This window comes from Cupressus sempervirens, chromosome 5 (assembly GCF_028749045.1).
Source record: "Cupressus sempervirens isolate cs-2001-9-10 chromosome 5, ASM2874904v1, whole genome shotgun sequence".
Classification (NCBI taxonomy): domain Eukaryota; kingdom Viridiplantae; phylum Streptophyta; class Pinopsida; order Cupressales; family Cupressaceae; genus Cupressus; species Cupressus sempervirens.
Window position 1 is genome coordinate 592,477,735 of NC_143122.1, and position 27,845 is coordinate 592,505,579.

General features: G+C 38.1%; 1 protein-coding gene across 1 annotated transcript in view; it reads left to right on the forward strand.

The window, feature by feature from the left end:
- The first annotated feature begins 1,017 nt into the window (after positions 1 to 1,017).
- The window catches only part of CDC48B (cell division cycle 48B), a 150,902-nt gene continuing 124,074 nt past the window's right edge, over positions 1,018 to 27,845 (forward strand). The window contains exons 1-4 of the mRNA XM_089832002.1: positions 1,018 to 1,735; positions 2,852 to 2,999; positions 3,133 to 3,177; positions 3,265 to 3,320. Of these exons, the coding sequence (XP_089688128.1) occupies positions 2,862 to 2,999; positions 3,133 to 3,177; positions 3,265 to 3,320 (239 nt within the window). The 5' untranslated portion in view covers positions 1,018 to 1,735; positions 2,852 to 2,861. The remainder of the gene's footprint in view (positions 1,736 to 2,851; positions 3,000 to 3,132; positions 3,178 to 3,264; positions 3,321 to 27,845) is intronic.

A 27,845-nucleotide genomic window follows, 5' to 3' on the forward strand; every position in this document is an offset into this window, starting at 1 on the left:
GCTAATCCTAGTAGAACACCCACAACCAACATGTCATCGAGCACACAAGTAAACCTAGAAACCCTAGGATCGAAGTTGATTGTTGTAAACAAAGTCGATGTAGAGGCAAGAGTAACTGCTATGACCATTTTGAATATATGTCAGGATTTAAATTTTATAATGTCAAGTGTGCCATTTTCAAGGTGGGAAAAATATGTACAAAAAATGAGGTCTACGAGGTCAATGCATAAATGGAGGATGATAGAATTTGACAAATGTGTAGTTATGTGAAATATATATTAGTTTGTGTATGAGGCGAGATTAAAAGATTTGCTTTCTAAATGTAGGATTTCTATCTTTGAGATTTTTGGATATTGTATATTTATGAATTTGGGTATACAATTCTAGATTTGATGGTATAAATGAAAAGCACTCAAGAAGTCGAGGGTTTAGGATAAATCAAGCTAAATAAAATATTTAAATTGGACAAGTTTTTTGTGATACTTTTTAGAAAAATATTGGTATTTTGATGTCTACAACAAATCTATTTAATAACTCTATTGAGAGAATGCCAAACATTTATGAACAATAATAAGATTAATTTGAAAAATGATTGGTAATGGACCATTAGATTAGGGTTAGTATTATTATGATTATAATCTTAATTTTATAAATTTTAGTTACTACTCCCATTTGTCCCTCTTATATATTACTATCAGCCTAACTATTGCATCTTCTTTTGATGCAAACGCTAGTTATTGCATCTTCTATTGCACTTTGTTTTGCATTTCTTGCTCTTCATTCTAATGATGGATCACGTAGTGCGATTCAAAACCTTGATGATAAAAATCTTAACACAATCAAATCCAGAAATATATCATTGCAATAGAGTTTTTATTTAGATTATTGTCATGATCAAGATTAGAAATGACTTAAATTTGTTAGAATTATGATTTGGATTTATGTCACATCAAAATCAAAGTTATACAAATGTCATTAACTAAATATATATTGTCTAAGAGACTTACTAGTCCAAAAACCATATGAAGAAAATAAAAAACATTTTTCCACTAAAAGACCATCAATCTTTTTTTGCAAACCCATATTGCACACTAGATTGCTAGTTATAGAAACACAAAAAGATTTGCCAAAGTACTATTTGAGAAATTTCTTCGCTTGGGTAAATTGTATTGGTGGTGCTGTTGTTTTCAGATTATTTGACGGTTTGGATTAGTGTTAATTATCTCATGTTCTGTGCTTCTGTACTGGTGATTAGAGCTGACATTAAATTTTGAAAGGGTTCCCATTGTGTAGCGGCAAGCACTGCACAATTGGTGAGAGGTTGTATATCTGCCGCAAGTAATTTGGCTATGGTAACCGGCGATTGTGTGAATTATCAGTTTCAACCATTTGCTTGCAATGTTTGGGTAGTATAGATTTTTTCAGCTCATGTGTTGGTTTCTCTGCAAATCGACACAGAACAAGTGATTCTACGTCTGCATTCTTTATTACTGTTCATGTTTGGTGGTTCAATCTTATCTTGAGTTATTTCAAGGTAACTGCAAATCAAAGAGTATTAAGATCACAAGGGTTTGAGTATCTTGAAAGAAGTTGGGAAAGCATAGTTGTTGTGTGTAAAAGGTTGGCATCATAAGCTGTACGGAATTATATTCGATTGCTGCATGCTTCCAACAATGAGTTTATACATCTCAAATTACTAGGGGGACTGTTAATCTTATTTTTGGGCTGCAAAGAGGTTAGAAAAACCTCTACTTCTCTGCATATGAATCTGAAGTGTGTAATGACTGGATGGATTATCTAAATTTCAAATCTGCTATTAAAATATTGCGCTGCTCTGGAGAATCAAGTTGTATTGATATTGTGTTTGAGGAAGATATCTGTATACTCAGTTTTGCATTATGTTGGCTTTGAAAATTCATGAGCAACTAATCAAAACAGACCATCAAATATCAGAAAATTAGTAAACAAAGCTTGCATGCAAAATGTTTGACAAAATGTCAAACCTTTAAAATCAAACCATAATGTCAGTTCGACAAGGGTTTCCTTACGCAAAGCTTTGCCTTTAACTAATGCATTTATAATAAATAATGAATTACCTTCTAACTGGAGTTTCGCAACCAACATTTTTTTGACCATGTAAACCGTCTGTAATGCTGCCTGTGCTTCCGTTTCATTATTGGTCCGTCATGAATTTTTTGTCACTTAAAGCAACAATACTTCCCGAGCTCTTCCTTTCCACATAAACAGTGCTAGATAGCATGAATTGCCTTTCGTCGAAGTTCACTTTGATTCACCCCTTGTCTGGTTTGACCCAATCCACTGACTTGTTATGAAGAGAAATTGGATAAGCCCAGCAAGGTGGATTAACAGGCTGATGTAATGGCGAAATTTGTATAACTTTTTAATTCATATTTAGTTTTGTGTTTATTTGAAGGGAATGTTTTGATACATGTATATTTCATATAGTTTAATAAGTGACAAGATTTTGTGCAAATTAGACCTTAATTTTGTATCCTCTAGCCCTCTTGTCCACTCTTTTGTTTTATGCACATATCGGATTGAACTCTTTAACATATTAGCATGCACATAGTTTTCTATTGACATAACCCTTGCACCTCTTTTGGGTGCAAGTGTCAGTTAAATTAGCTGTAGAGTCTGAGCCCCAAAAGCAAGCCTCGTAATTTCATTTGAGCTCTTGCATTGGAAGTGTGCAACGAAATACACTTTTGCAAGTTGACATTCTTATTGGGCAACTAATGTGCAAGATACCTTTTTGTTATCTTCTGATCTTTATTTATTTCTTCTAGTCAAGAACAGGTTGTAATGTTACTGAAACTTTTCTTTGGTTTAGTGTATGTGAAATGACAATAGCAGGAAATGATGCTGAATGGAAGGCAGAACAAGTGATTGCAGGAAATCACAGAGCACTGCAAGCTTTGAGGGAGCTTTTGTTATGGCCTACTCTATTTTCAAAGGAAGCCAATATTCTGGGACTCAGGGTAAATAATTATTTTAGTAATCTTTGTATATGTCATTAGTACGTTGTTTTCTCTTTATATTTATGTTTCATGCGAAGATATCAGTATACTTGAGCAAATCTCATAATCGACGTCAAATGTTCTTCCTACACAGTGGCCAAAGGGTTTGCTTTTGTATGGACCTCCAGGAACTGGCAAGGTATAAACCCGTCCCAAACTTAATTCATACCTGTAATTTATAATTGAATTATTCTTAATTTGATATTGCAGTGTGAATTTGTTTCAGACAAGTTTGGTTCATGCAATTGTACGAGAATGCCATGCTCATCTGGCTCTGATAAGGTATGTTCATTATATATGAAAAATTGACCATATCTTTTCCTTTCTGCATCTTTGATAAGCCTATCTTGCAGGTTATTTATAAACTGGTTTGCTTTTCAAAATTGTTTTTGGTGGTGGTTGTTGCTTAAGGGCTGGACCATTCATCATGTCTCCAACAATTCCTTGAAACCAACTCTCTAACGAAATTGCATTAAAGTTTTGTAAACATGCTTATGATACTACTGGCCAATAATGGAGTGAACAAGTGTTAAAGATAAAAATATTTGCATGAAAATTCAAAATAAGAATTACCAGTTGCAGAAAATGCATTTAATGAACTTTTTGTAAAAATAATAATATATGGCTAAGGCCTCAGAACATTTCAAGGCAGTAGGAGCAGGATGTGGTTAACTCCAGTGGGTGAATACATAGAAGAGTAAATAATCATGCACGGCTAGTTAGAGAAGCCCTTGGTGCACATGATTGGGAAGTGGCCCTACAAAATCCAAAGAGAATTGTAATGTGGAAAGAAAACTAAGAAATATCCAAGTTCTTCAAACACACTAAAATTAGCAATTATTTTTTGGAGCATTAAAAGACAAATTATTGACAGAAAGGTACCATAATGTTGAATTATAACCAAAATGATCAGGGGATTAAACACTAGACCCGTGATGAACTTTGGAAGCCTTGAAACAGTGCTGGTAATATAGGAAAAACAAGTAGCAATACCTCTAGGGCTGCTGATTATTTCTATAGCATCCTATGCTGCTAAACATGATAAAGACAATGTTAAAAAGAATATGCTGGTGTGTGTTTTATGACCCACCGACAGTAGACCAAAATATTGAGATTTCTTATCCTCTCTTGATCAAAACCGTTTGTATGCTAAGATTGTGAAAGATCAATCAACAGATTCCAAGGTTCCTTTCATGTTGGTTGTTGACTGTGGAAAAGCTCAATGGTAAATGTGATTGTCATGTCCCCATTTTTGGAGGCAGTTCGATTTAATTAATTTGATTAACTTGGTTGTCCGAAATAATGAATATTTTATGAGGACGACTAATTAATCATTTTAATTAAATAAATAAGTAATATTAAGTTAATTATTTATAAAGTTATCAAATAAATAAATATTAAAAGATGACTTTATATTTAATTAATTTAATAAAGTGACTTGGATTATAAAATATTTAATAAAGTCACTTAAGAGATAAAATCAGAAATGTTCTAGAAGTCTCTGGAGAAGTGGAGAGAAAAGAATAAATAGGCGCCCCGGGGCTCCATTCGAATTAGGGCAGTTGTTTATTTCTCTCTTGTTATCAGATTGTGATTCAATCACATGTGCATTGTGGAACCTAGGGTTTCTGCAATTGTCACAACTGGCCATTGAGAACGAAAACTCTCAATTGGTACGCAATTTTGAGGATGTGAAATATCATCTGAATTATTGCAGATTGGAGGTGATATTCAGTCATTTCATCAAGGCAATTATCTGCGGCTTAAGGCCAATTTGTAGTTCTTGTATCACTATTCATTGAAAGATTTGATTCAGATCATCGGTTCAGGGGCAGAATTGAGGATTTGTTGCAAAGATCATCTATGGGTGAAGCAATTATGAGCAGTGACTAATCTAGGGACATTCGCTGCATAACTATATCAGGGAACGGCATATTATTCTGTTTTGAAGATATTGTTCGATTGCTCAGGATTTTTAGCAGACATTCATGTGATCTTTATGTGTTCTATGCTATGGTGTATGGCAAATTTGTATTTTCCAAGCCAGGCGTCTTCCTTTCATGCATTTCTGTCACTGTTCGAATATTAGTAAATATCGCAGGACTGGGGAAGTTTGCGGGTGTATTGAAGGAAGTATGATAACCGCCAGCGTCGACTTTAAAGACTGGTGCGACTCCAGGCTATCGCTCCAGTAGTGGGAATCCATCAGCGATACAAACCCATTAACTTCGGTTGCGGGCGGCTTCTGTTTGCACAAAAGAAGAAACAAGGTCGAAATTACATGGGACGAGGGCTGTATTGAGTAACGACTATTAACAACTTGTGTAAATTTTTCCCAAGGTTTTAGCGGGAACAACAGGTCCCTGTTACATCGCTTGGTCTTCTTTAATCAAGCCAGGAGGACACAGTTATAGACAGCGAAATAAATTAGGGATCATTTCAATCCAGTTTCAAGGAAGGTAATTCGGGCAAACAAATAAATTTCAAGTTGTTCTAGATTGTAAATGTGCGCAGGCAGCAAACTGTAAGTTGAACACCGTCCTCAGCATCGGCATCTCTATCGGCAAGTTATATAATTTGATTGTTCATTTTCATGTTTGCAAACATAGGCGTCCAGTTTCTTGCTGTCTAAATTAGTGTTATGGGAATGTATGCAATTGGGGAAAGTTAGGAGCATTTATATTAGAACTTGCAACAGATCCGTCCTAAATAGCTAATGATAATAAGATCTTCTCTTTCTGAATATTATTGATGTTCATTGCATTCATTCATCTTAATTGGTGAATTGTCTAAAATCTTATATTTGCCGTTTCATGACAAGTATTAGACGAATCGCCATAATTCAATACTGGTTCTTTAAGTGACTTAATAGTAAGGGTCATCTCAGAAGTATCAGAGCTTGCTTGCAAAGTGTTTGACGAAATGTCAAACCATTGAAGTGTAAAGAGTTTTTGGTGTTGGAAGAAGTAACAACCAATTGGGGTTATTTCAGTGGTATCAGAGCTATTGACCTGCCATCCTGTTGGGTAGGAAATATTTTATGCAACCATATTCAGAAATTATTTCGTAGGGGAACAACACTAAGGGCAGAGCTATGGGTGAAAGACAGTCACAGAGTTCTCCGAGGTTCTCCAGAGTTGATGCAACCAGAGAATTTTACAGAAGCATGACTACCGGACAACAGGGAATAGCTCAGTCACTACAAGCTTTGACTACCTTAATGGAGAGAGTTGTTCGAAGTAGAGGTACACCGGATCATAATAATAGAAGTATGGCAGGCTCACAGGGGGCTACTAGGCGCAGATCATGGACAGCGAATAGGCCTACTCGTCCCACTTCCCTAAGGGAAGAGGTTCAGGAGAGAGGAGAAGATGATTTGCCTGATGACCTTAGAGCTGCTACTGCAGAATGGCAGACATTACCCCCGCATGTGCGTAAAATATTGAACTTTGATCGCTATCTAAATCGAAGGAGAGAACATATGAGGAACAGCCGCCAGAACAAAGAAAAAAAAGAACAAGGGATCTCTACAAGTGAGGTATCTAGAAACCTCTACAAGGAGTTTGCAGCAGTTGGTGACCAGCATATAGCCGAATCTAGGGAGAACAAAAATCAAACTAGCTTGGAGGAAGATGTTGGGCACACAATACTTCAGGAGGTGGTGGGAATGGATATTACACCATTGGATAGTAACTGTCAACTTGATACTCAAGTTGAGACAGTTGTATACAGGTTTCCCAAGGGTGATGTCTCGGATACTCAGGATGGTTTGGTTGCAATAGGCAATGATTACATTGAAGTGAGTTCAGATGATGATAAGGATGTTGATGGTGAGATACCAGGTCGAGATGAGCAAACACTGGGTATTCATGATTTAGCTGAGAGAGAGTACCAGGCTCAGTTAGATGCTTCATCACATGAGGTTGAGACTGGCAGTATTTCACATGATTTGTCCAGCCAGCTGAAGGTAAGCGAAGATAGTATTGTGACTTCATTATCTCATCATGACAAGATGCGGGACATGTTAGAAGATCACATCCAGATGATTCAGTTACGGGATAGACATAGGGGAGTTCAGGCAAAGTCTTCTTGCTTTGACTTACAGGCAATTAGAGAAGGAATGGGAACGATGAAGTTGAGCTATTTACATCTTCTATCAGATCGTGACCATCTTCTTAGACTTGTCAGAGACTACTCATATGCCTTGAGAAGGAATGAGGAAATTGACAAGGTTTCTTGCAAGCTTGAAGACACTCAAGTTTCTTGGGTAAATATTCCCTTGGCATTACAGGACTGGGAGAGACATGGGAATGAGCATGGCATGGAGCTAAGCTTAGTTTCATCTTGCATGCCTGACACTCAGCTTTCTACATTTGATGGATCATATGTGGTTACTGATAATGCAAGGACGATATCAGACAGTTATATGAAGTTAGCTGGTATTGGTCACATTACTCAGGTAAGTAGTTTGCTTGAGTTACCAACTGTTCCTTGTATATGGATTCGGGAATGTTTCAGCAGCATTTGGGATTCAGTCAACCGGAGATCTTTAGCACTTTATGGTAGCCATGATTGTTTGAGTACTATCATGGATTTGATTAGCAGAATATACGGTGTTGTTTTTCCTTGTGCTTGCAGCTCATCCGATATTGGTATTAGTTTTTATACACCGTTGTTGGGTTTGGTTCATATATCCAGACGACCATTCTTGCTGAAGGGTGTTGAAGATTTTTCATATTTGGCAGTGTGTACAGATGAGTCCCAAGATCGTTTTGGCCTTGATGACATCCAGGAGGATGAAGTGGACAATTTTGAAGATTCAGCGTCCTTGACAAATTCTTTGGGTACAGGGGAGTTAGACAGTAGTACTATAGATTGTGACACTCTGGATGTGGATATGAGTTTTGAAGATGATTCGCGAGATATGGATGATAATATTCTAGAAACCAGTAACCTTGAAGATACTCCTTTAGACAGAGCACCAGAAGAGGCTTGTAGGAGACAGTTCAGCTAGAGCCATCATGTGACTAACCAGTTGAAAGTTAGTGAGCGAGACATTGCTATCGCTTGTGAGCACTTTGATACTGCTCGTCAGTTATTGGCTGTTACTGGTTGGGGTACTTCTATGACAGATGAGTCCAGCGGTGGTTACTTTTCTTTGGCAGAGATTCATGCCTTGTGTGAAGCTATTCGGATTTTGAAGCAGGATTACTTACGATTGGTAGCCGACCGTGATCACCTGGTTGAGTGGGGAAGTACGGCATATGAGGCACTCTTGGATCGTGAAGAGGAGGTGAGTGAGCTTTCCCAGGAGCTCATAGCAACTACTGAGGTTTTAGAGGACACACAGCGAGATCTACAGGAGTCGCAGTTTCAGTTAAAAGAGATGACTGTGGAGTTGGAGCAATTGCAGTCGAAACCAGCCCCAGACCCAGTTCACCTGATCGTTGAGGTGGATGGTGGTGAGTACACTCCTGCGGTTGCTATTGAGGAGCATATTGTTGTTGGGACTGACACACATGTTCAGGATTTGGAAGAAGTTGGTCTTAATGAGTTTAGGATACCGGTAGAGTCGAGTCTCCAGATTTATTCTTCTCAGATAGATGACAGTGTGGTACAGTTGGGTATGCCACCTTCACAGGAGGATCAGTTGTGGTGTACAGGGAAGTATATTGATGCTTGCTCGTATAATTTTTACTGCACTGAACTGTTCATGGAGTATTTGCTGGATAGTACATGTGTTCATTTGGACTCGCATAAAGTAACAGAAGGTGTTCTCATCCAAGATACTAGTATTATTTGCAGATTGGTTGAGAAGATTATAATGGTCCTCTCTACTGTGCTACTTCACGGGGATCTCGAGGTAGGGTTCGTTGAGCAAAATGCACGGGATCCTATCCAGCCTATAGTCACTCGGAATCGGAGATTGGAGCCATCTGTAGATTTCCAGTTCAGCGATGATGAGCCAGCAGTAGAGTTTGGAGGTTCTTATTGGCATTATACGGTGGGGTATGCTCATCATTTTCCTTTTGACCTAGAGATAGAAGATTTGATTTCACGCAGGTATAGGTCAGCTCCAGTTTCTTACCATCCATTATGGGATGGTTTGGCACCATCTTTTGAAAATAGAATTGGTAGTTGCAAGTTACACAACTTGCAATATCAACACATTCAGAACAGTTTATCGGGAATGGATTTCGTTGGCAGTGACTCAGGTATTTATGGTTGTGCAGTTGGGTGCAAGAGTCAATTAGACAGGGACTTGAGTTTTGGTAGAGTTGATGTTTCAGTTGGCTTGAGTTCTACAAAATGGTTCTCTCTATCAGCATCTACAGTTGGTCTTCAGATGATTTCATCAGAGTTGTCAGTTGTTTGGGTATTGAGTACAGTTTCTCAGCTGATTGTATTGATGAGTTCTTCACGGGAGTTTGCTGAGGATTGGGATGATACACAGATTTTCATTTGGGATCCAGGCAGACTGATTGGTTATGTTTCAGCCATTGCTTGGGGACAAGCAATTTCAGGAAGGGCGGACTGTCATGTCCCCATTTTTGGAGGCAATTCGATTTAATTAATTTGATTAACTTGGTTGTCCGAAATAATGAATATTTTATGAGGACGACTAATTAATCATTTTAATTAAATAAATAAGTAATATTAAGTTAATTATTTATAAAGTTATCAAATAAATAAATATTAAAAGATGACTTTATATTTAATTAATTTAATAAAGTGACTTGGATTATAAAATATTTAATAAAGTCACTTAAGAGATAAAATCAGAAATGTTCTAGAAGTCTCTGGAGAAGTGGAGAGAAAAGAATAAATAGGCGCCCCGGGGCTCCATTCGAATTAGGGCAGTTGTTTATTTCTCTCTTGTTATCAGATTGTGATTCAATCACATGTGCATTGTGGAACCTAGGGTTTCTGCAATTGTCACAACTGGCCATTGAGAACGAAAACTCTCAATTGGTACGCAATTTTGAGGATGTGAAATATCATCTGAATTATTGCAGATTGGAGGTGATATTCAGTCATTTCATCAAGGCAATTATCTGCGGCTTAAGGCCAATTTGTAGTTCTTGTATCACTATTCATTGAAAGATTTGATTCAGATCATCGGTTCAGGGGCAGAATTGAGGATTTGTTGCAAAGATCATCTATGGGTGAAGCAATTATGAGCAGTGACTGATCTAGGGACATTCGCTGCATAACTATATCAGGGAACGGCGTATTATTCTGTTTTAAAGATATTGTTCGATTGCTCAGGATTTTTAGCAGACATTCATGTGATCTTTATTTGTTCTATGCTATGGTGTATGGCAAATCTATATTTTCCAAGCCAGGCGTCTTCCTTTCATGCATTTCTGTCACTGTTCGAATATTAGTAAATATCGCAGGACTAGGGAAGTTTGCGGGTGTATTGAAGGAAGTATGATAACCGCCAGCGTCGGCTTTAAAGACTGGTGCGATTCCAGGCTACCGCTCCAGTAGTGGGAATCCATCAGCGATACAAACCCATTAACTTCGGCTGCGGGCGGCTTCTGTTTACACAAAAGAAGAAACAAGGTCGAAATTACATGGGACGAGGGCTGTATTGAGTAACGACTATTAACAACTTGTGTAAATTTTTCCCAAGGTTTTAGCGGGAACAATAGGTCCCTGTTACATCGCTTGGTCTTCTTTAATCAAGCCAGGAGGACACAGTTATAGACAGCGAAATAAATTAGGGATCATTTCGATCCAGTTTCAAGGAAGGTAATTCGGGCAAACAAATAAATTTCAAGTTGTTCTAGATTGTAAATGTGCGCAGGCAACAAACTGTAAGCTGAACACCGTCCTCAGCATCGGCATCTCTATCGGCAAGTTATATAATTTGATTGTTCATTTTCATGTTTGCAAACATAGGCGTCCAGTTTCTTGCTGTCTGAATTAGTGTTATGGGAATGTATGCAATTGGGGAAAGTTAGGAGCATTTATATTAGAACTTGCAACAGATCCGTCCTAAATAGCTAATGATAATAAGATCTTCTCTTTCTGAATATTATTGATGTTCATTGCATTCATTCATCTTAATTGGTGAATTATCTAAAATCTTATATTTGCCGTTTCATGACAAGTATTAGACAAATCGCCATAATTCAGTACTGGTTCTTTAAGTGACTTAATAGTAAGGGTCATCTCAGAAGTATCAGAGCTTGCTTGCAAAGTGTTTGACGAAATGTCAAACCATTGAATTGTAAAGAGTTTTTGGTGTTGGAAGAAGTAACAACCAATTGGGGTTATTTCAGTGATATGCTGTTTATCATGACTGGCCTTATGTTTATATTGCTCAAGTTTATTTCAGATGGTACTGAATGTGGTAGTTGTCAAAAGATATTGCAATAGACTACTTTTTTTGTATTTTCACAAATATGCTGAAAACAAATGGGAATAAGTTTCAGGAAATCTCTCTACTCCTAAGGGCAATGATACCAATGGATATTGCTTTGATGGACAGATTCCAAAACAACCAAGGTCTGCTTCACTAAGATAAGCTACAACTATGCAAAAATTGGTGCAATCTTGAGTGGGTTAGACAAATGATTTTCATACCACAACAAACACCATCAAAACAAGCAATGCACATTGAATGATAGAATTTAAGCATCCATAAAAGTAATGGTTCAATCTAACTTTACACAATTACTTACGCTTAGCAAACCATCAAAAATATGAACTGTGGAATTAATCCAAACATCATTGCATTCTCCATTGAAATCAAAACACTTTATCTAAGAAACTTAATCTAAATAAGGGAATGAGAGAACAAGCAAGCACTAAGACACATCAATTGATCACCAAACTTCAATGATAACTCTATTATCTCAGTAGCTCATAGCAACTATTTAAAAATTCCCTCCTTTACAAATGAGAAACAAGGCCTTTATATAGGTCCTTGATTACAGTGAATGGCCCAAATTAAAATAAAACCGATGGCCCAGATTGTTTGACCTAAGCTCTAATTAGATGAGGACAAGAAGAAAGAATCTACAATAAATGAGGGTGTCCACACAAATCAATTAGGAGGAAACCACCATCTGTAGTGGGAAATAAATGCCAACTACACATGCTCATTTTGTAGGAGAGTGGGGCAACATGAATGCCCACTATGCATTAAATGCAAATCTGTCCAGAATAGCCTATGTCTGACCTTGCCGTTCAAATGCGTGGAATCTCCCCGATATGGTCTCCAACTCATCCATACAGACACTTGCTGCTGATTCCAATCTGAATTCTAGGATTGCCATTTCTCGTTCAGATTTGCTCAAGTTGTTCTCCCAGTCTGACAACAAGTCCTGGGTTGTTTGCATATGATGTTTGAGAAAATGGAGAAGTTCTCAAAGTTGTTCTTCGTGAAGTAATTCATTTGAAACAACTCTCTGAGTCTGCCTTCTAGATTTTCCACCATTATTTCATTCTTGACCAAGCTCTCCAATAACAATGATGCAACTGTGTTGGATATCTCTTGCAAAATATTGTCTGACTACCTTCTCCAATCAAGTAGACTCCTTGCTGAAATGTTCAAACATTTGCTTTTCCATAATCACTGCGCTATACCACTATGCAAAGTCATATGCTTCTCCTTCATTGACTACACTACCATCAGCTACTATCTATCTAATAGTCTCAATCAAATTCTCCAAGTGTGCATTATCTCATCTAAGTTAATACATTCATCCTCCCATGACTCATCCGTGCAGGGTATCTTGGAAAGGATGGATCGTGCCCTGTCATGAATTTGCACCAAGTCTTTAGCATGCATATTTGCCTCATTCTAGATGCCTTCTACCCAAGCCTCTGCATTCTGAGAAATTCGTCTGATCCTTTCTATACCTTCCATTGACTCGACTGGAAGAGCTGTAGGGGAACAAAGGCTGGGTCTCACTGGATGGGGTAGGTTGTTTATATATTCGCACAAGGCCTTGTTCTCGCCTTTCAGTTTCTGTTTTTTCCCTTCTAGTTTCCTCATCTTACCTTTTCATTGCCGGTGTAGAATACTAGAATCCTTAAATTGTTGAATAAGTTGTTCTCAGGAGGTATAGACCAGATCAAACTTTGTTATGTTGTACTCATCCACAATAATCTGGTCCTTAATCTTGTCAACAGCAGAAACTATAAACTATAGAATTTTAGATCCAGACTCTACTCTCTTGACTTTGACAAGTTTCTTGGCCTTGCCTTTCTCCTTTGTTTGGTTGACTCAGTTCAGGATTTCCTATAACTTGAATGTCGGTCAACCTCTTTCTCTTGACTTCTTTGCAACCTCTGCCTTGACTACTCTAGAACATCATCATTTTGGTCATTTCAAATTTCCAGTTGCTCGTCTTTGTACTGCCCTTGTATCTCTTCCTCGACTATAGGACTTTCTGTCATTGCCTCAGTTCAAATTTCTGCCTCTACTGCAGGTATTTTTGCTTCTATTGGTAGAACTTCCGTGTCCATCATTTGTCACTCAAGGATACCGCTGAGACTTTCCTTAGTAGCAATATCTTCCTTTCTATTTCTTCCTTGCTCGAACTCCTGATAGACATTGATGCTCTCTTTGTCTTGTACCAATTTGGCCATGTGATCTTCTTGCTCTATTCTTCCCTGGTGAAAGGACCTATCTCCAGCAAAGACGAAGTCTAACTAGGTGATGATGGAGTATTCTTGGATCACTACCTTTTCTGCTAGGGTTCGTCAATATGAAGATCATGACTACTTCTTGGTTGAATTTCCTGAGAAACACTCTTTCCTTTTCGTAACCCAATGCTCCCTGATGAGATCTCCCCTTTTTAAATTCTCTCTCCTTAGTGCTGCTTTGGTCTCTCATCCCTCAACAACTGATGGCCGGTCAGTTTATATGTAAAGCTATCACTTAGTACCTTGAGCCCGCCGATCAACCCATTTTGTGAATTCCAGAATAGGTTCAGATAATCTATCAATATTTGAATTTCCTTGTTTGACCAATTGTACAAATGGATGGTATTTTGATAGGGCATTCGAAAGATCTTGCATGCGCTGATCATATTCAGTGACAACCTGGAATACATCCTCTTTTTGATCTCATTTTCATCTGTGACATTGGCCCACAAATCTTTACCCCCCACTATAATTTTGTTGTAAGGATCATAATCTGTCCTCACCTGAACAAGTGGTAGAAGGCAAAAATGCAGCTCCTCTGATGACCTTTCTACTGCCTACAAATAGGACACATCTCGACTGCTTCTTTTCTAATAGAAATTGGGAATTCAATTCCCGACTTCCTCTTCTACTAAATTTTGTCATAAGTTGTTAATTGCCCAGTGATCTGCAATAGGGCTGTCTTATCAGTGGGATATCTTTGGAGCTTATACGACTGTGAAGCAAATCTCTGCAATCGGATGTAGGAGAATGTAGGGAATTGGATGAACCATGTTTGATACTCAACAGATTCCTTCTCCATGACTAATAATCTTATGCACAATCTCTTTTGTAGAGTCCTGACAATGCGCATTGTGAGCATCATTTACTCTAACATAATCAATTTTGACATATGCAATTGAGGTTACCATTTATGCCCCTTTAAGCGTTGGGCATCACTTCTAGTTGTTCCTTTGCATCTCAATCCATTATATTTTGTTGTGTGAGCCAACATGTAGATGACATAAGAGCTCATATAAAATTTTCCTGATTGCTCCAATTCACCAGTTGCTCATTCAGGTTGACACTAATCATTCCAGCCCAATCCATGTTGTTGAATCCTTTAACCACCTATTTAGTGAAATAGCACATCCATGCCTCAAGCTCATAGGATTGAGGAATCCTGAATATTCTCTTGAGCATCATGATTAAATCACTGTATTCACATTGGAGATCAAGCCAGACTAGCTGCTTAGGCAGTTTGGAATGGTGAGCTTTATGCATCTACAACCACTTCTTATTATTCTTGCTTTTCTAATGCTCAATTTCAGTGGTGAATGCTCAATGGGCTTGCTCGTTTGACATCAACACCATTTTGTGGCATGTCGAAATTCCATTTGCTTTTGAAATTGTTAGTGGAGAGAGATCTGCTATAACTTCTCCATCTGGATCCTTGACTATTTTGTGTCATCTAGATTGTAATTTGAGCATTCCGTGATCAATATTATATGTTGGAAAGTTGGAAGAAAATTACCTACAACCACAATGACTATTTACAATCGGAGTAGTCATGTGTGTTGGTTCCTGATTTATGTATCTAAACATTCTCCTATTGGACTTGTTCATGTCTATGCATCCAAGATTTGTGTTACCAACCTCTACCCACTTTGATATAATCTTGGATTCATGATAGAATCCCCTTTGCTCATTCTTTATCAATTGCTTTCTAGTCAAAATTGTTCTTGGTTCCATCGTTACCTCTTCTTGCAAAATCGAAGTCAAACATACAAAGAGCATGTAGGAAATGGAAAACGCAACCCACATTTCTTTTCGCAAATAAAGCTTCCCTTGGAGTAGAAATTTTTAGAGCGTATTTAAAAAAATCAACTTTCTCTTTAGAATGAGATTCTCTCTCTCCTCCAGAAATCCATGTTTTCTCTCAAATTTTGAAACTTACTCCAAAGAATCTTCTCTTTGAAATTCACAACTATTTATGACCATTAACAACTCATTACACGACTTTGCCTTTTTCTAAAACAATTTTCTCTCTCCATGGAAAAATATCAAACAACTTCAATTTCTTTTTTAGCAAATTCTCCAAATTTTTCAAAACCTCATTCTCAGCTTGTTCTTCAATTCTTGAATGTGAGAATGATATAAGGATGACTTTCGTATATAGGCATTTTGTTGAAGTTTTGGTAGTTGCTATTGTGCAAATAATTGCGTAATAGGTAAATTCTTTGATGTATTATAATGAGAAAAGACACTCAATAAATAAGTTTACAATATTTACAAAATAAGCAAGTTTATAAAAATAAATTTTAGATAAGATCAAGACGATCTTATCATCTAAAATAATAATAAAGTATATTATTGAGCATTAAATAAATAATAAAATATTATTTTAATACCTTCCCTTAATGCTCAATCTATCAACAACTCGAATAGATTTCTGAACTTCACAAACTTATCTGGATTGAGGAACTTGGTGAGGATATTTGCCGACTAATTTGTTGTTGGAACATACAACAATTGAATGGATCCGTCTTTGACAAGTTGTCAAATGAAGTCACAATGAGTTTCCACATGCTTGGTTCTTTCATGGAAGACTGGACTCTTGTCCAGTTTGAGAACTTCTTGATCATCACAAAACAAAGGAATCCTACCTGCTTGAGATAAATGCATATCTGCAAGCATTTGTTGAAGCCAAACTATCTCACAAGCTTCTTTAACAGCTCTACGGTACTTTGCTTTTGTTGAGGAGAGAGCCACAACCTCCTACTTCTTACTAGTCCATCTGACTACACCAGATCTCAAGTTGAACATATACCCAGATGTTGATTTTTTGTCACCAATTGAATTTGCCCAATCTAAATTTGTGTAACCAAGAAGTTTAGAATCTTGACTCCGAATGTACAAGAGTCCAAAGTCCGAAGTGCCCTTTACATAATGTAGCACACGCTTCGCTACTACCCAATGATCAACTTTGGGTGATGTCATGAAGCATGAAATTTAGCTCACTGCAAAACTGAGGTCAGGTCTAGTGGCAGTGAGATAGATGAGACTACCTACTAGTTTCTTGAGCAACAATTCATCCACCACATGTGAATCGAACTTAGTTGACACCTTTAGCCCTTTTTCCATGGGTGTAGAGGCAGGTTCGCAATCCTACATTCGAAACTTATCCAGAAGACTTCGAGCATACTTGGACTAGGAGATGAAGATATTGCTCTCTATCTGCCAAACCATAACAACTAAACAAAAAAAGAAGTCCCAAATCTGTCATGTCAAATGAGTTGTACAATCTTTGTTTGAGCTCACCAATCAATTGTTATGAGTTGCCAGTGATGATCATGTCATTGACATAGACTACAACTAGGAGGATCTCATTACCAACCTATTTGACATACAAATTAGGGTCAGATTGATGTCTGATAACCATCATTTGTGAGGTACCTATCAATCTTGATGTACCAAGCTCGAAGGAGCCTGTTTAGGCCATATAGTGCTTTTACTAGTTTGCACACCTCGTGTTCTTGACTGACAACCTTGAACCCTTGAGTCTGAGTCATATAGACTTCTTCAACTCACCATTAAGGAAAGCACTCTTAACATTCATTAGATGAACTTTCCAACCAAATTGGGCTGCTAAGGCAAGGACAAGCCGAATGGTGTTCATCTTGGCTGTAGGAGCAAAAGTCAATGCCTTCCTTTTATGAGAACCCCCTGGCAATGAGACGAGCTTTGTACTTGTCAGGGTTTCCATCAGCTCTATATTTCACCTTATACACCCATTTGCAGCTAATGGGCTTCTTCTGTGGAGGAAAATCAGAAAGGACCCCAAGTGTGATTCTTCTAAAGACTCTGAAATTTGGCTTCCATAGCCTTTTCCCACTTAGGTACCCCTTCAGCACATGAATATATTTGAGGCTCATAAACACTGTGTATGTTGGCCATGAGAGAAAAATTAACTGTATGTTGCAATTTCCTCTTGTTTCTGGATGATCTACCCGGAGTGAGCTCATCATGCTGATTACCAATAGTCTTAGTCCACCATTTAGGTTGGAGAGGAGAACCAACATTAGAGGTAGGAGGTACAACTGGTACTAGAGTTGGAACAGGTTCAACAAGTGGAAGATTACTATCGTCCAGAGGAAACTCAGGTAGAGCATCATCAAACTCAAAATCTGCATTATCCCTCCCATCAGGTAGACCTAGTGGAAGACGAACACTTGAATCGGAAGCCTTCAAAGGATGATCCTCAGGATTCTGCACAAATGAGGATGGGTGAAATGGTCCACATGTTTAATCAAAGATAACATCCCTGCTGAAGACAAGACGATCAATGTCTGCATCTATCAAGTGACAAGCCTTATGGTTGTCACTGTACCTTGTGAACATAAGCTTTTGACTTTTGGAATCCAACTTGGAGCTCTTGGCATTTGGAATCCATACATAAGCTAAAGAGCCAAAGATTTTGGGATGATTGGTCCTAGGTTTGTGACTAATCCAAACTTCTTTAGGAGTCTTTCCCTTAACAACTTTTGTAGGAGACCTATTAAGGAGATAGAACACTGTAAAAACTGCTTCTGCCCAAAACCTATTAGGTATACCCCTGTGTTGTAACATGGAACATGCCATCTCAACAATAGTATGGTTGCGCCGCTCTACAACATCATTCTGCTGAGGATTGTGGGGTGCGGTTAACTGATGTTTTATACCATCTATATCACATAAGTTGGAGAATGCAGTAGAACAAAATTCCCCTCTGTTAGCTGACCTAAGAGTGATTATACAACCACTAAACTCTTTTTGTACCAAGGCCTTAATTTAATGAAATACAATTTAAGCATCTGATTTATGTCTAAAAATGTACACCCACATTTATTAATTAAAATCACCAACAAAAGCAAGAAATAGCTGCAACCAGTAACAAAAGGTGTATTCATTACCCACAAAGATCGGCATGAACCAATTGAAGTACCTTGGAAGCTCGCCATGAGTCACTATCTGTGAATGGTGTTCTGTGCTTCTTCCCAGCCTGACAAGCTCCATAAACACCATGATGCTGAGCATGAATCTCAGGTAAACCAACTACAAGTCCTTGAACCAACTGAGAGAGGTAGTACACATTTAAGTGCCCATTCTGCTGATGCCAAAGACTATTGATGGAGGAACTTCTAGCTGCCATGGTTAACTTTAGAGAATCACTAGTATCCACAAGTCGGGAAAGAGCATGATCCTCAATGCTAATAGCTACAGTAGTGCAAGTCTTCCGATCAACAATCGAACAGTTCTGTGAACTGAATACAACATCCAGCTAGGGAGAATTCTATTACGCTAATAGATAAGCTTCTATTATTAGTTAATGGTTATCCCTTTGTAATCTATTGTAGATATTAACCAAATTAAAAAGTCGGAAAGGTTCCCTAAACCATCATGTCCCTTCATAAAATAATTAATCCTATGTCAAATTTACTAATACTATTTTATTAAGGTAGAAAATAATCTGCGGTTATGCTTCAATTCCTTACTCTATAAACCATGAAGACATTAGTGATTTGGTGTTTTCATATCTGCATAGGCTAGTCTTTATTCTCATCGAATATCTTCTTAGACCTACAGCAAATACGGTGCATCTGTAGATGATTATTCTCGAATTGGGAGGCCAGGTGGGCATTGTTTAAAATGATTGTATATCTTCTAAACCTTCTGGCTTCTCCAATTTGCGGCACATATGCAAATCAAATTCCTTAAGCGAAATTAACTTAAGACTTGGAAAGCCGCATAAATTCTGGACTCTCATATATATGGAATGCCTCCAGTGATATTGTATTTTCAAATCCTTCTACTTTCTTCACCTTGCTGCCTGTCATGCTACCTATCAGTACAAAGGTTCGTAGAGACACTAACTATGCAAAACATGGAAGGCACTCTAACTCTCCAGATCCATATAATCACAGATGCTGAAGCTTCCTCAGGCCACGGACACCTCTTATGTCATTGAGGACATCACAGCTTTCAACTTTTATTGTCTTTAATATCGCCGGCAGGGTTTCGAACTCTTTTAATACATAGTGTCTCAAAGAACAAAAGTCTTAAGAAAAGGACAACAATTTCCACAAATTGATATCTTGGAAATGTTCGTGTGCTCTACTTGTATCTCCTCGACCATGGACCTAGGCTCAAAACTAAGCTCCATGATTGGCATCCAAAATATTATCAGCCTTTTAAGATGGATTAATGTTTTCAAAAAGTACTTCAGTGCCGACCTCGCTATCCATAAATCTGTTAAGAACTTAAGCTGCTCCATGGAATATGGTACATTTTCCTTTAACCAATGAACAAACAGGCTGCATCCAAGAACATCTCCTTCTCTTGTTTTGTTCTGTACTGATGTGCAAATAGTTCGCGGTGTTTGGATTCAAATCATTTGCATATACAATGTAACCTGTCTATGCTGCATGGATAGCAAAGGGCCCTATACCAGCAAACATGTTGCAGATGATCTGCCTTGGCTGGAATTGTGTTAACAACCTCTTGTGTTGATGTTCTAATCTTGAGTTCCAGATGACTGCCATGGTTGTAGATGGAGTATTGAATACTTTCATGGCTCAAATTCCTTGCTTCCTCACTGGTGCAACTCGCTCAGAGATCATAACTATGGATGTTTGGCTTCCATTTCTCCATATGGCAGTTAACCTTACCTCTGCCGTTAATAACTATTGGCCTCACAAAAATCATCAGGTACATTCAAAGATTTGAAGTTCAAATGAATGCGTTCACCTTTCTTCAGGGACAAATCAAGAAGTTAAAGATTTACATTAATATTTGATTATGACAAATATACCCCATGTGTGACCTGGAGAATCAAATTACTGGTTATCGACAATGGTATTGTATTCATGCTGCTTAATAATGTCTCTGGTAATCACTGCTCATAATGATATTTGCTCTTCATCAAAATCTGGAAACCATGCTTAGCACTGCAAGGTAGTATCGATACTTCTGTCCTGATGACCTTTATAACATCAGGTAAGATCTGATGCCATAACTTTTTATGTAAACATTAGTGCCTTGCTTTGTATTCCCGTATTTCTAATATTATATGACCAACATTTACATTTGATTTCCATATCTGAATAACAGACTTCAGGAACTTCAACAATTAATTGCCAGAAGAATCTTAAACAAGGCCCACTTGTTGCTCTACTCACTTGCACTATCTCTGACTGGTATTTACATCATTATTACCTTCATATCGACTGGTAGCAAAAGTCAGAAAGTATTACTGTTGATGCTCAAGATATACAGCTATCCAAATTTAGATATGCTTCAAATCTTTCTCTCAGTAAACTTCTGTCTCTGGTCGCCATTTAAAATGTATCCGTATGACATTATAGAGTGGATTCATGATCTAAGTAAGTCCTTCAATCCTGATTTTGCACAATATATGCTGAAATTTCCTTTGACTAATGAACAGGCTGGCTGCATCAGATTAACATTAGCACTTACCTTTTTGACTTCAATATCTGATCAAAGAGCTCTCCATCTTTACATAACTGCATCAGTTTGTGAACACGATCGTCATCATCTTCAGATGCATTGCAGAAATGCATTTTAATCATGGAGGCTGATACTCATAAAATATGCCCAAATGGATGCCTAAAAATTTTGAATTTTAAGGCTTCATCAGGTAGGATGGTCTATAATTCACTCTGTAGATGCTTTAGTTGTTTTTCTTCTTATTCATGCCCAACTGCCTTGTTATACATGGTTGTATGGTTCTTCGGAACAATTTTCTCTCATGTGTTATCTTACCTTCTTAATTGATGTGTAAGTTATCATGGCATCACACGTCTTTTATTGGCATCGTGATGTGGCTCATCTTCATGGTTGTTGGGATTCCGTCTGACTGGCAGCAGTTCCCATATTTATTTCATACATATTTGTATTCATTCGTAACTTTTATATACATGATGACATTACATCGTAGTCTCTTTGTATTGCTATTGTCCGTTCCTTATTGTGGAGGTGCTATCAGGTTGTATCGTTCATTCTACATTAATCATTGATGTTATGTAACAATGGTCTCTTGAACTTTCATGAGCGATACTTTGGTCATATCATGGTGTTGTTTGGATGGAAAAAGATAAACAATTCTTTTGGGCATCAGTGATGTTCTTGTTGATTATTGGGTTTGTTGTATGAGAATTGTCAGCTTAAGATTTTGGTTGTTGTGCAGATTTGGCATTCTAGTCTCTTTTAATATGCTTGAACAAACCTTCATTCTATGAGTGTAATAGTATTATTATGCATTTCCGCAGATTGTATTGGCTGTAGAGATTACTGTTGTGTGCATGATCTATGTATGTTCAACATCCTTACTCATTAAAGTCTTTAATAGATTTATCGTATCTGTGAGACTTTAGTATACATTGTGAGTTCCATTTTATATAGTCAAAGTGATCTATCTCGAGAGAGAAATAAGGCCTTTGGTTGAATGATTAAAATTCTCAATCATAAGCAAGAACTTACTGTAATTGTTTTGAGAACTCAATAAAGATATCAATTTTGTGGGCCGGGTTCTTCACCATCAAGAGGAAGGTTTACCTAGGATAAGTCTCCTGTGTTCTTTGTTTTTTGTGTTCTCTATTTCAGTTCATTGCAATTGTTATATTCTGGTTCAAAAATTAAAAATGTTATCAGAGTGGGTCCAAGGAATGATTTAGGACCAGAATCTTTAAGTTGTATATTACTGTTTACTCTACTTTTAGTTTATTTGTTTCAGTTCTATACAATGGTGAATGGATGAAAAGTTGAAGTTAGGTTGGATGGAGCCTCCAACTACATCTCTTGGAAATTCAAGGTCCTGATTGTGTTTGAAGAAAATGATCTTCTTGACCATGTGAAGTTAGATGTAGCTGTGTTTACTGATGAAACTGAGAAAGTGCAATGGAGAAAGAACAACGTCATGGAAAGAAAGATCTTGATTTATTCTGTTAAGGATCATTTGGTACCTGTCATTTCCATGTTTAATTCAGTTAAGGAAAAATTTGTCTCTTCAAAGTCTATGAATTCAACAATACTAGTAGAGCTCTGGCTTTGAGAAGACAACTATTACATATTAAGATGGCTGGAGGTGAATCATGTCTTTCTTTATGAAGATTTCAGGATTAAAGGATCAACTCAATGCAATTGGAGATTCCATTGAGGACAAAGATCTTCTTATGTTGGCTATGAATGACCTTCCGCACCCATGGGAATCCTTCATGTAGGGTATCAGTGGAAGAGCTGAACTTTCCAAGGTTGATCGATTGAGAGCTGATTGCATTCAGGAGGAATGCAGATTAGAGGCTAGAGGTAATGGACGTTAAACTCACCATAAAGATGATCATGTAGTTGCTGCCCATACTTCTAAAAGGAAAGGGAAGAAAGGTTTTCTTTTGTCGGGAAGAAGGGTTTACAAAGATCTCCTTATGTTGGCTATGAATGACCTTCCGCACCCATGGGAATCCTTCATGTAGGGTATCGGTGGAAGAGCTGAACTTTCCAAGGTTGATCGATTGAGAGCTGATTGCATTCAGGAGGAATGCAGATTAGAGGCTCGAGGTAATGGATGTTAAACTCACCATAAAGATGATCATGTAGTTGCTGCCCATACTTCTAAAAGGAAAGGGAAGAAAGGTTTTCTTTTGTCGGGAAGAAGGGTTTACAAAGATCTTCTTATGTTGGCTATGAATGACCTTCCGCACCCATGGGAATCCTTCATGTAGGGTATCAGTGGAAGAGCTGAACTTTCCAAGGTTGATCGATTGAGAGCTGATTACATTCAGGAGGAATGCAGATTAGAGGCTAGAGGTAATGGACGTTAAACTCACCATAAAGATGATCATGTAGTTGCTGCCCATACTTCTAAAAGGAAAGGGAAGAAAGGTTTTCTTTTGTTGGGAAGAAGGGTTTGCTTTTTTATGGATATCCAAGAATGTCCCCTCTATTAAGGTTAGCTTGGGACAAGAAATACATGCAAAATAAATGTCAGCATTTAAACAAGTCTAGCTATGCTATTCTACCCTCTATCTTAACCCCAACTTTAAAGACGTCTCCAAATTAGGATCCCTAACCTTCTTAAGGATCTCCAAAGTTCCCAATGATGTAACACCAGTTTTGGAACTGTCCTCGATTATTTCACTATCTTCTCTAGAGTGCACCCCCTAAGGTTCTTCTTGGACGGGTTTCCTCTATCTAAGGCCAATCACATATGCATATGCTGACATCATCAAAATATTCCGGCAATTAGATCATTCTCATGTAGTCATTCATATGGGGTTGTACTAATCTCTTGCATTGACACGATAGCCATTTCGACCAGGTTGTACTAACCTCCTACATTGACACTATGAGGTTCCATTATCACTTATCTAGCCATTCATATAGGGTTGATAATAATATCTTACACTAGCATGATAGCCATTCATATGAGGTGTTGCTAAGCTCCTACTCTAGCACTATGTGGTTCCATTTATCACTCATTAAGCCATTCATATGAGATTATACTAAACTCTCACACTAACATGATAACCATTCATATGAGGTTGTACTAACCTCCCATACTAGCACTATGCGATTTTTAATTTATTACTTCTTATATTCAATTAATACATATAATGTTAAATAATTAAATATCATGTGAATTTTTATTACCTAAATCTTGAAATATCATTTTCAGTTAATACACACACACAGACACAGACACACGCGCACACACACACACATGCACACACACAGACACACGCATGCACACACAGACACACACACACATAGCCGTAAATAATTTATAGTGAGGTTATTTCTGAATTCAATTGTATAAACTTGATTTCCAATTTAGATTATAGTTTCATATTAATCTGATTGTAATCCATAAATCCTCTGATATATTAGCAAAGCTCTTACCAATTATTACTCCATTTGAAGAAACAATGCCATTTCCAATCCATTCATAGAACTAAACTTTAAGTCATTTCTCATGAAATACTGCCAAGAGGTGAGTGAGTTGTTCTCCATAGAATGAGAACTCAATTCTTTGAAAAGTCTTACTTACATGAAAGTACCTATAGTTAAAGGAACTCTTATTGCTCTTCCTTTTTAAGTACAGGGAGTTAGTGCGCCTTTCAAGTACAGGGAGTTTTGTACTCATCTTTCCCTACAGGAACCTATGGTTAATACTACTATAGTAATCTGGGTAATTATTATTACCCAGACTCCTAAACTATGGTTAATACACACACACACACACATGCACACACGCACACGCACAGACACACAGACACACACAGAACACACACAGACACAGACACACACACGCACACAGATACACACATAGACACACACAGACACACACAGACAGACACACGCATACACACACACACACAGAGACACACATAGACACACACAGACACACACACACACACGTACACACATGTACAGACAGACACACACACAGAGACACACACACACACACATAGACACAGACACACAGATAGACGCACACAGACACACACAAACACACATAGACACACACACACGACACACACAGACACACACACACACGTACACACACATGTACAGACAGACACACACATAGAAACGCACACACACACACATAGACACAGACACACAGATAGACGCACACAGACACACACAGACACACACAGACACACGCACACAGACACACACAGACACGCGCACACAGACACACACAGACACACACCGACACATAGACACACAAACACACAGACAGAGACACACATAGACACACACACAGACACAGAGCTGTCATATTCTCATTATCATAGAATAATGTGAAGAATAGAAAACTTAAAATAATATACCTCATACTTTATAATGTTGTGTCCATACCTTTTAATCCTCATGTTTTGTGTATGCCAAATGTTATACTAATATAAGCCCTTTGCTATTTAACAGTGTAACACGGGGACGCATCCCCCCCCAAAATCTGGGCCGTCTCGGAGACAGGGACGTCCCTGGGACAGGGGGACGGCGTCTCGGCGTTTCGGGCGGCGCCACTCAAAGCACCACCGCCGCCGGAGACGGCAAGACGTCTCCGAGACGGGGAGACGTCTCCGAGATAGGGAGACATCTCCGAGACGGGTGCGGGGGGACGGCAAGGAGTCTCCTTCGTTGTGGGGGGACGCCTGGACGTCTCCCGCGGCAAGCAAAAAAGACACATAAAAAAACAAAAAGTTGAACGCATTTTTAAAATGTTTTAATGTTTTTTATTTATTGTATTGGATTGTGGGGCCCATCCATTCCTCCTCCTTTGTTTAAAACCCTTCTATTCTTCATTTTGATTCACATTTGCATTTCTCATTGTTTGCAACAGCAAGAAGAAGAAGAGTGAAGAGCTGAGATAAGGGTTTGTGCAAGAGTGAAGAGAGTGTTTGCAAGTGAAAAAGGAGAGCTTAGGAGCAAGAAGAAGAAGAGGAGGGTGGTTCTAGGTTCCGGTTCACCGAATCTTGTTGAAGTTTTTAAAGCAAAAGGTAGGGTTTCTAACTTTCTAACGAATTTGTATGATTTTGAAATGCATGTTTATGAATGTTTTTGTTTGTTTAGACGACCTCTGTTATCATTGGACTCTTTGAAATATCTATTTCCGATTGTTTAAATCGACGACTTCCACTCTGTTCGAACTATATTAAAAGAAAATTAACAAAAAGAATAAAAAAAAGAAAAAAAAAAAGAGTATAAAACGAAAATTGACTTCCAATGGTTCCGTAGGATTTGGGCTTTTCTGAGCCGATTTCAATATGTAAGAATTAACAAAAAAGGTTAAAATTTACGGAACCATTGGAAGTCAATTTTCGTTTTAAATTTTTTTTCAAAAAAAAAATATTTTTTTAATAATTTTTTTCCAATATAGTTCTAAGAGAGTGGAAGTCGTCAGTTATGATTATCATTTATAAATTATAAATTTCAATAATTTAGCTTTATTAATTTTTGTTTTTTCATTTTGTGAAATGCAGTGTCACAATGAATACTCATAGTGATGATGAGATGGAATTTCATTCAAATAGTGGCAGTGAATCAGAATATGAGCCTGAGCCTGAGGTTGGGGTTGAGGATGATGATAACACTGTTGAGAGGGGTGACCATGAGAGTGACATTGCGATTCCGGTTGGGCCAAATCAGCAAGGGGCCCAAACTAGTTCCACTTCCATGGGTACTGGTTTTATACTATCTGGTACTCCATCTACTGATTGCCCCTCCCCAACTTTGGCACAGTGGGCTAGGGGTAAGTTTGATCCAAAATCTCCTTTAAAACAATTTGCCACTAGAATAACAAGCGGACAAGGAACAGGTGGCATAAGAAAGTGGAGATGCAATATTTGTGGTGAAGATTGGTATGGTAGCATCACTAAAGTGAATGCACATTTCCTCTTTTGGACAGGTAAAGGTGTCCACCCATGTAAGTTTTTGGGTGAATCCACAAACTTGAAGATTAGAATTGAATTCAACAAGCTTTGGGAAGTTCCAAAGGACTTGGGCCTTCCAGTGCCTACTACTTTGGCTGGTAGGCAACAGATTTAGACTATACAGGAGGTGCATGAGCAACAAATACAGGGGCAACAACACCGACACATGTCTTCTTCTAGACCACAACATAGAGCTTCATCTACTTCATTGCTAGGGGCAACCTCCGTACCTTCCTCTACTTATAGCTCTATAGGTGTAGCAGCAGCTGAGACGAGCAAGAGGAAACGCAGGGCATAGTCTAGTGACAACAACCCTATAGCAGAATTGTTTGCAGCCCAGACGAGAGAGAAGTTAGATGCATACATTGGGAGAATGTTATTTGCCAATGGCGTTCCACTTCACATTGCTCGGTCTCCTTATTTTAAGGAGGCATTTCAGAAAGTAGCGAAGGCGGGATTACCATCATATGTGCCACCAGGTGAGCACAAATTGAGGACTAAAATCTTGGATGATGAGTATGCCAAGATTGGTGAGTCCATGGAGACCATGAGGGCTGTTTGGGAGGAATCGGGGTGTAGCATTGTCATGGATGGGTGGACGGACATTAGACACCGTCCACTCATCAATGTCATAGTCACATGTACAGAGGGCCCATTCTTTCTTAGGGCA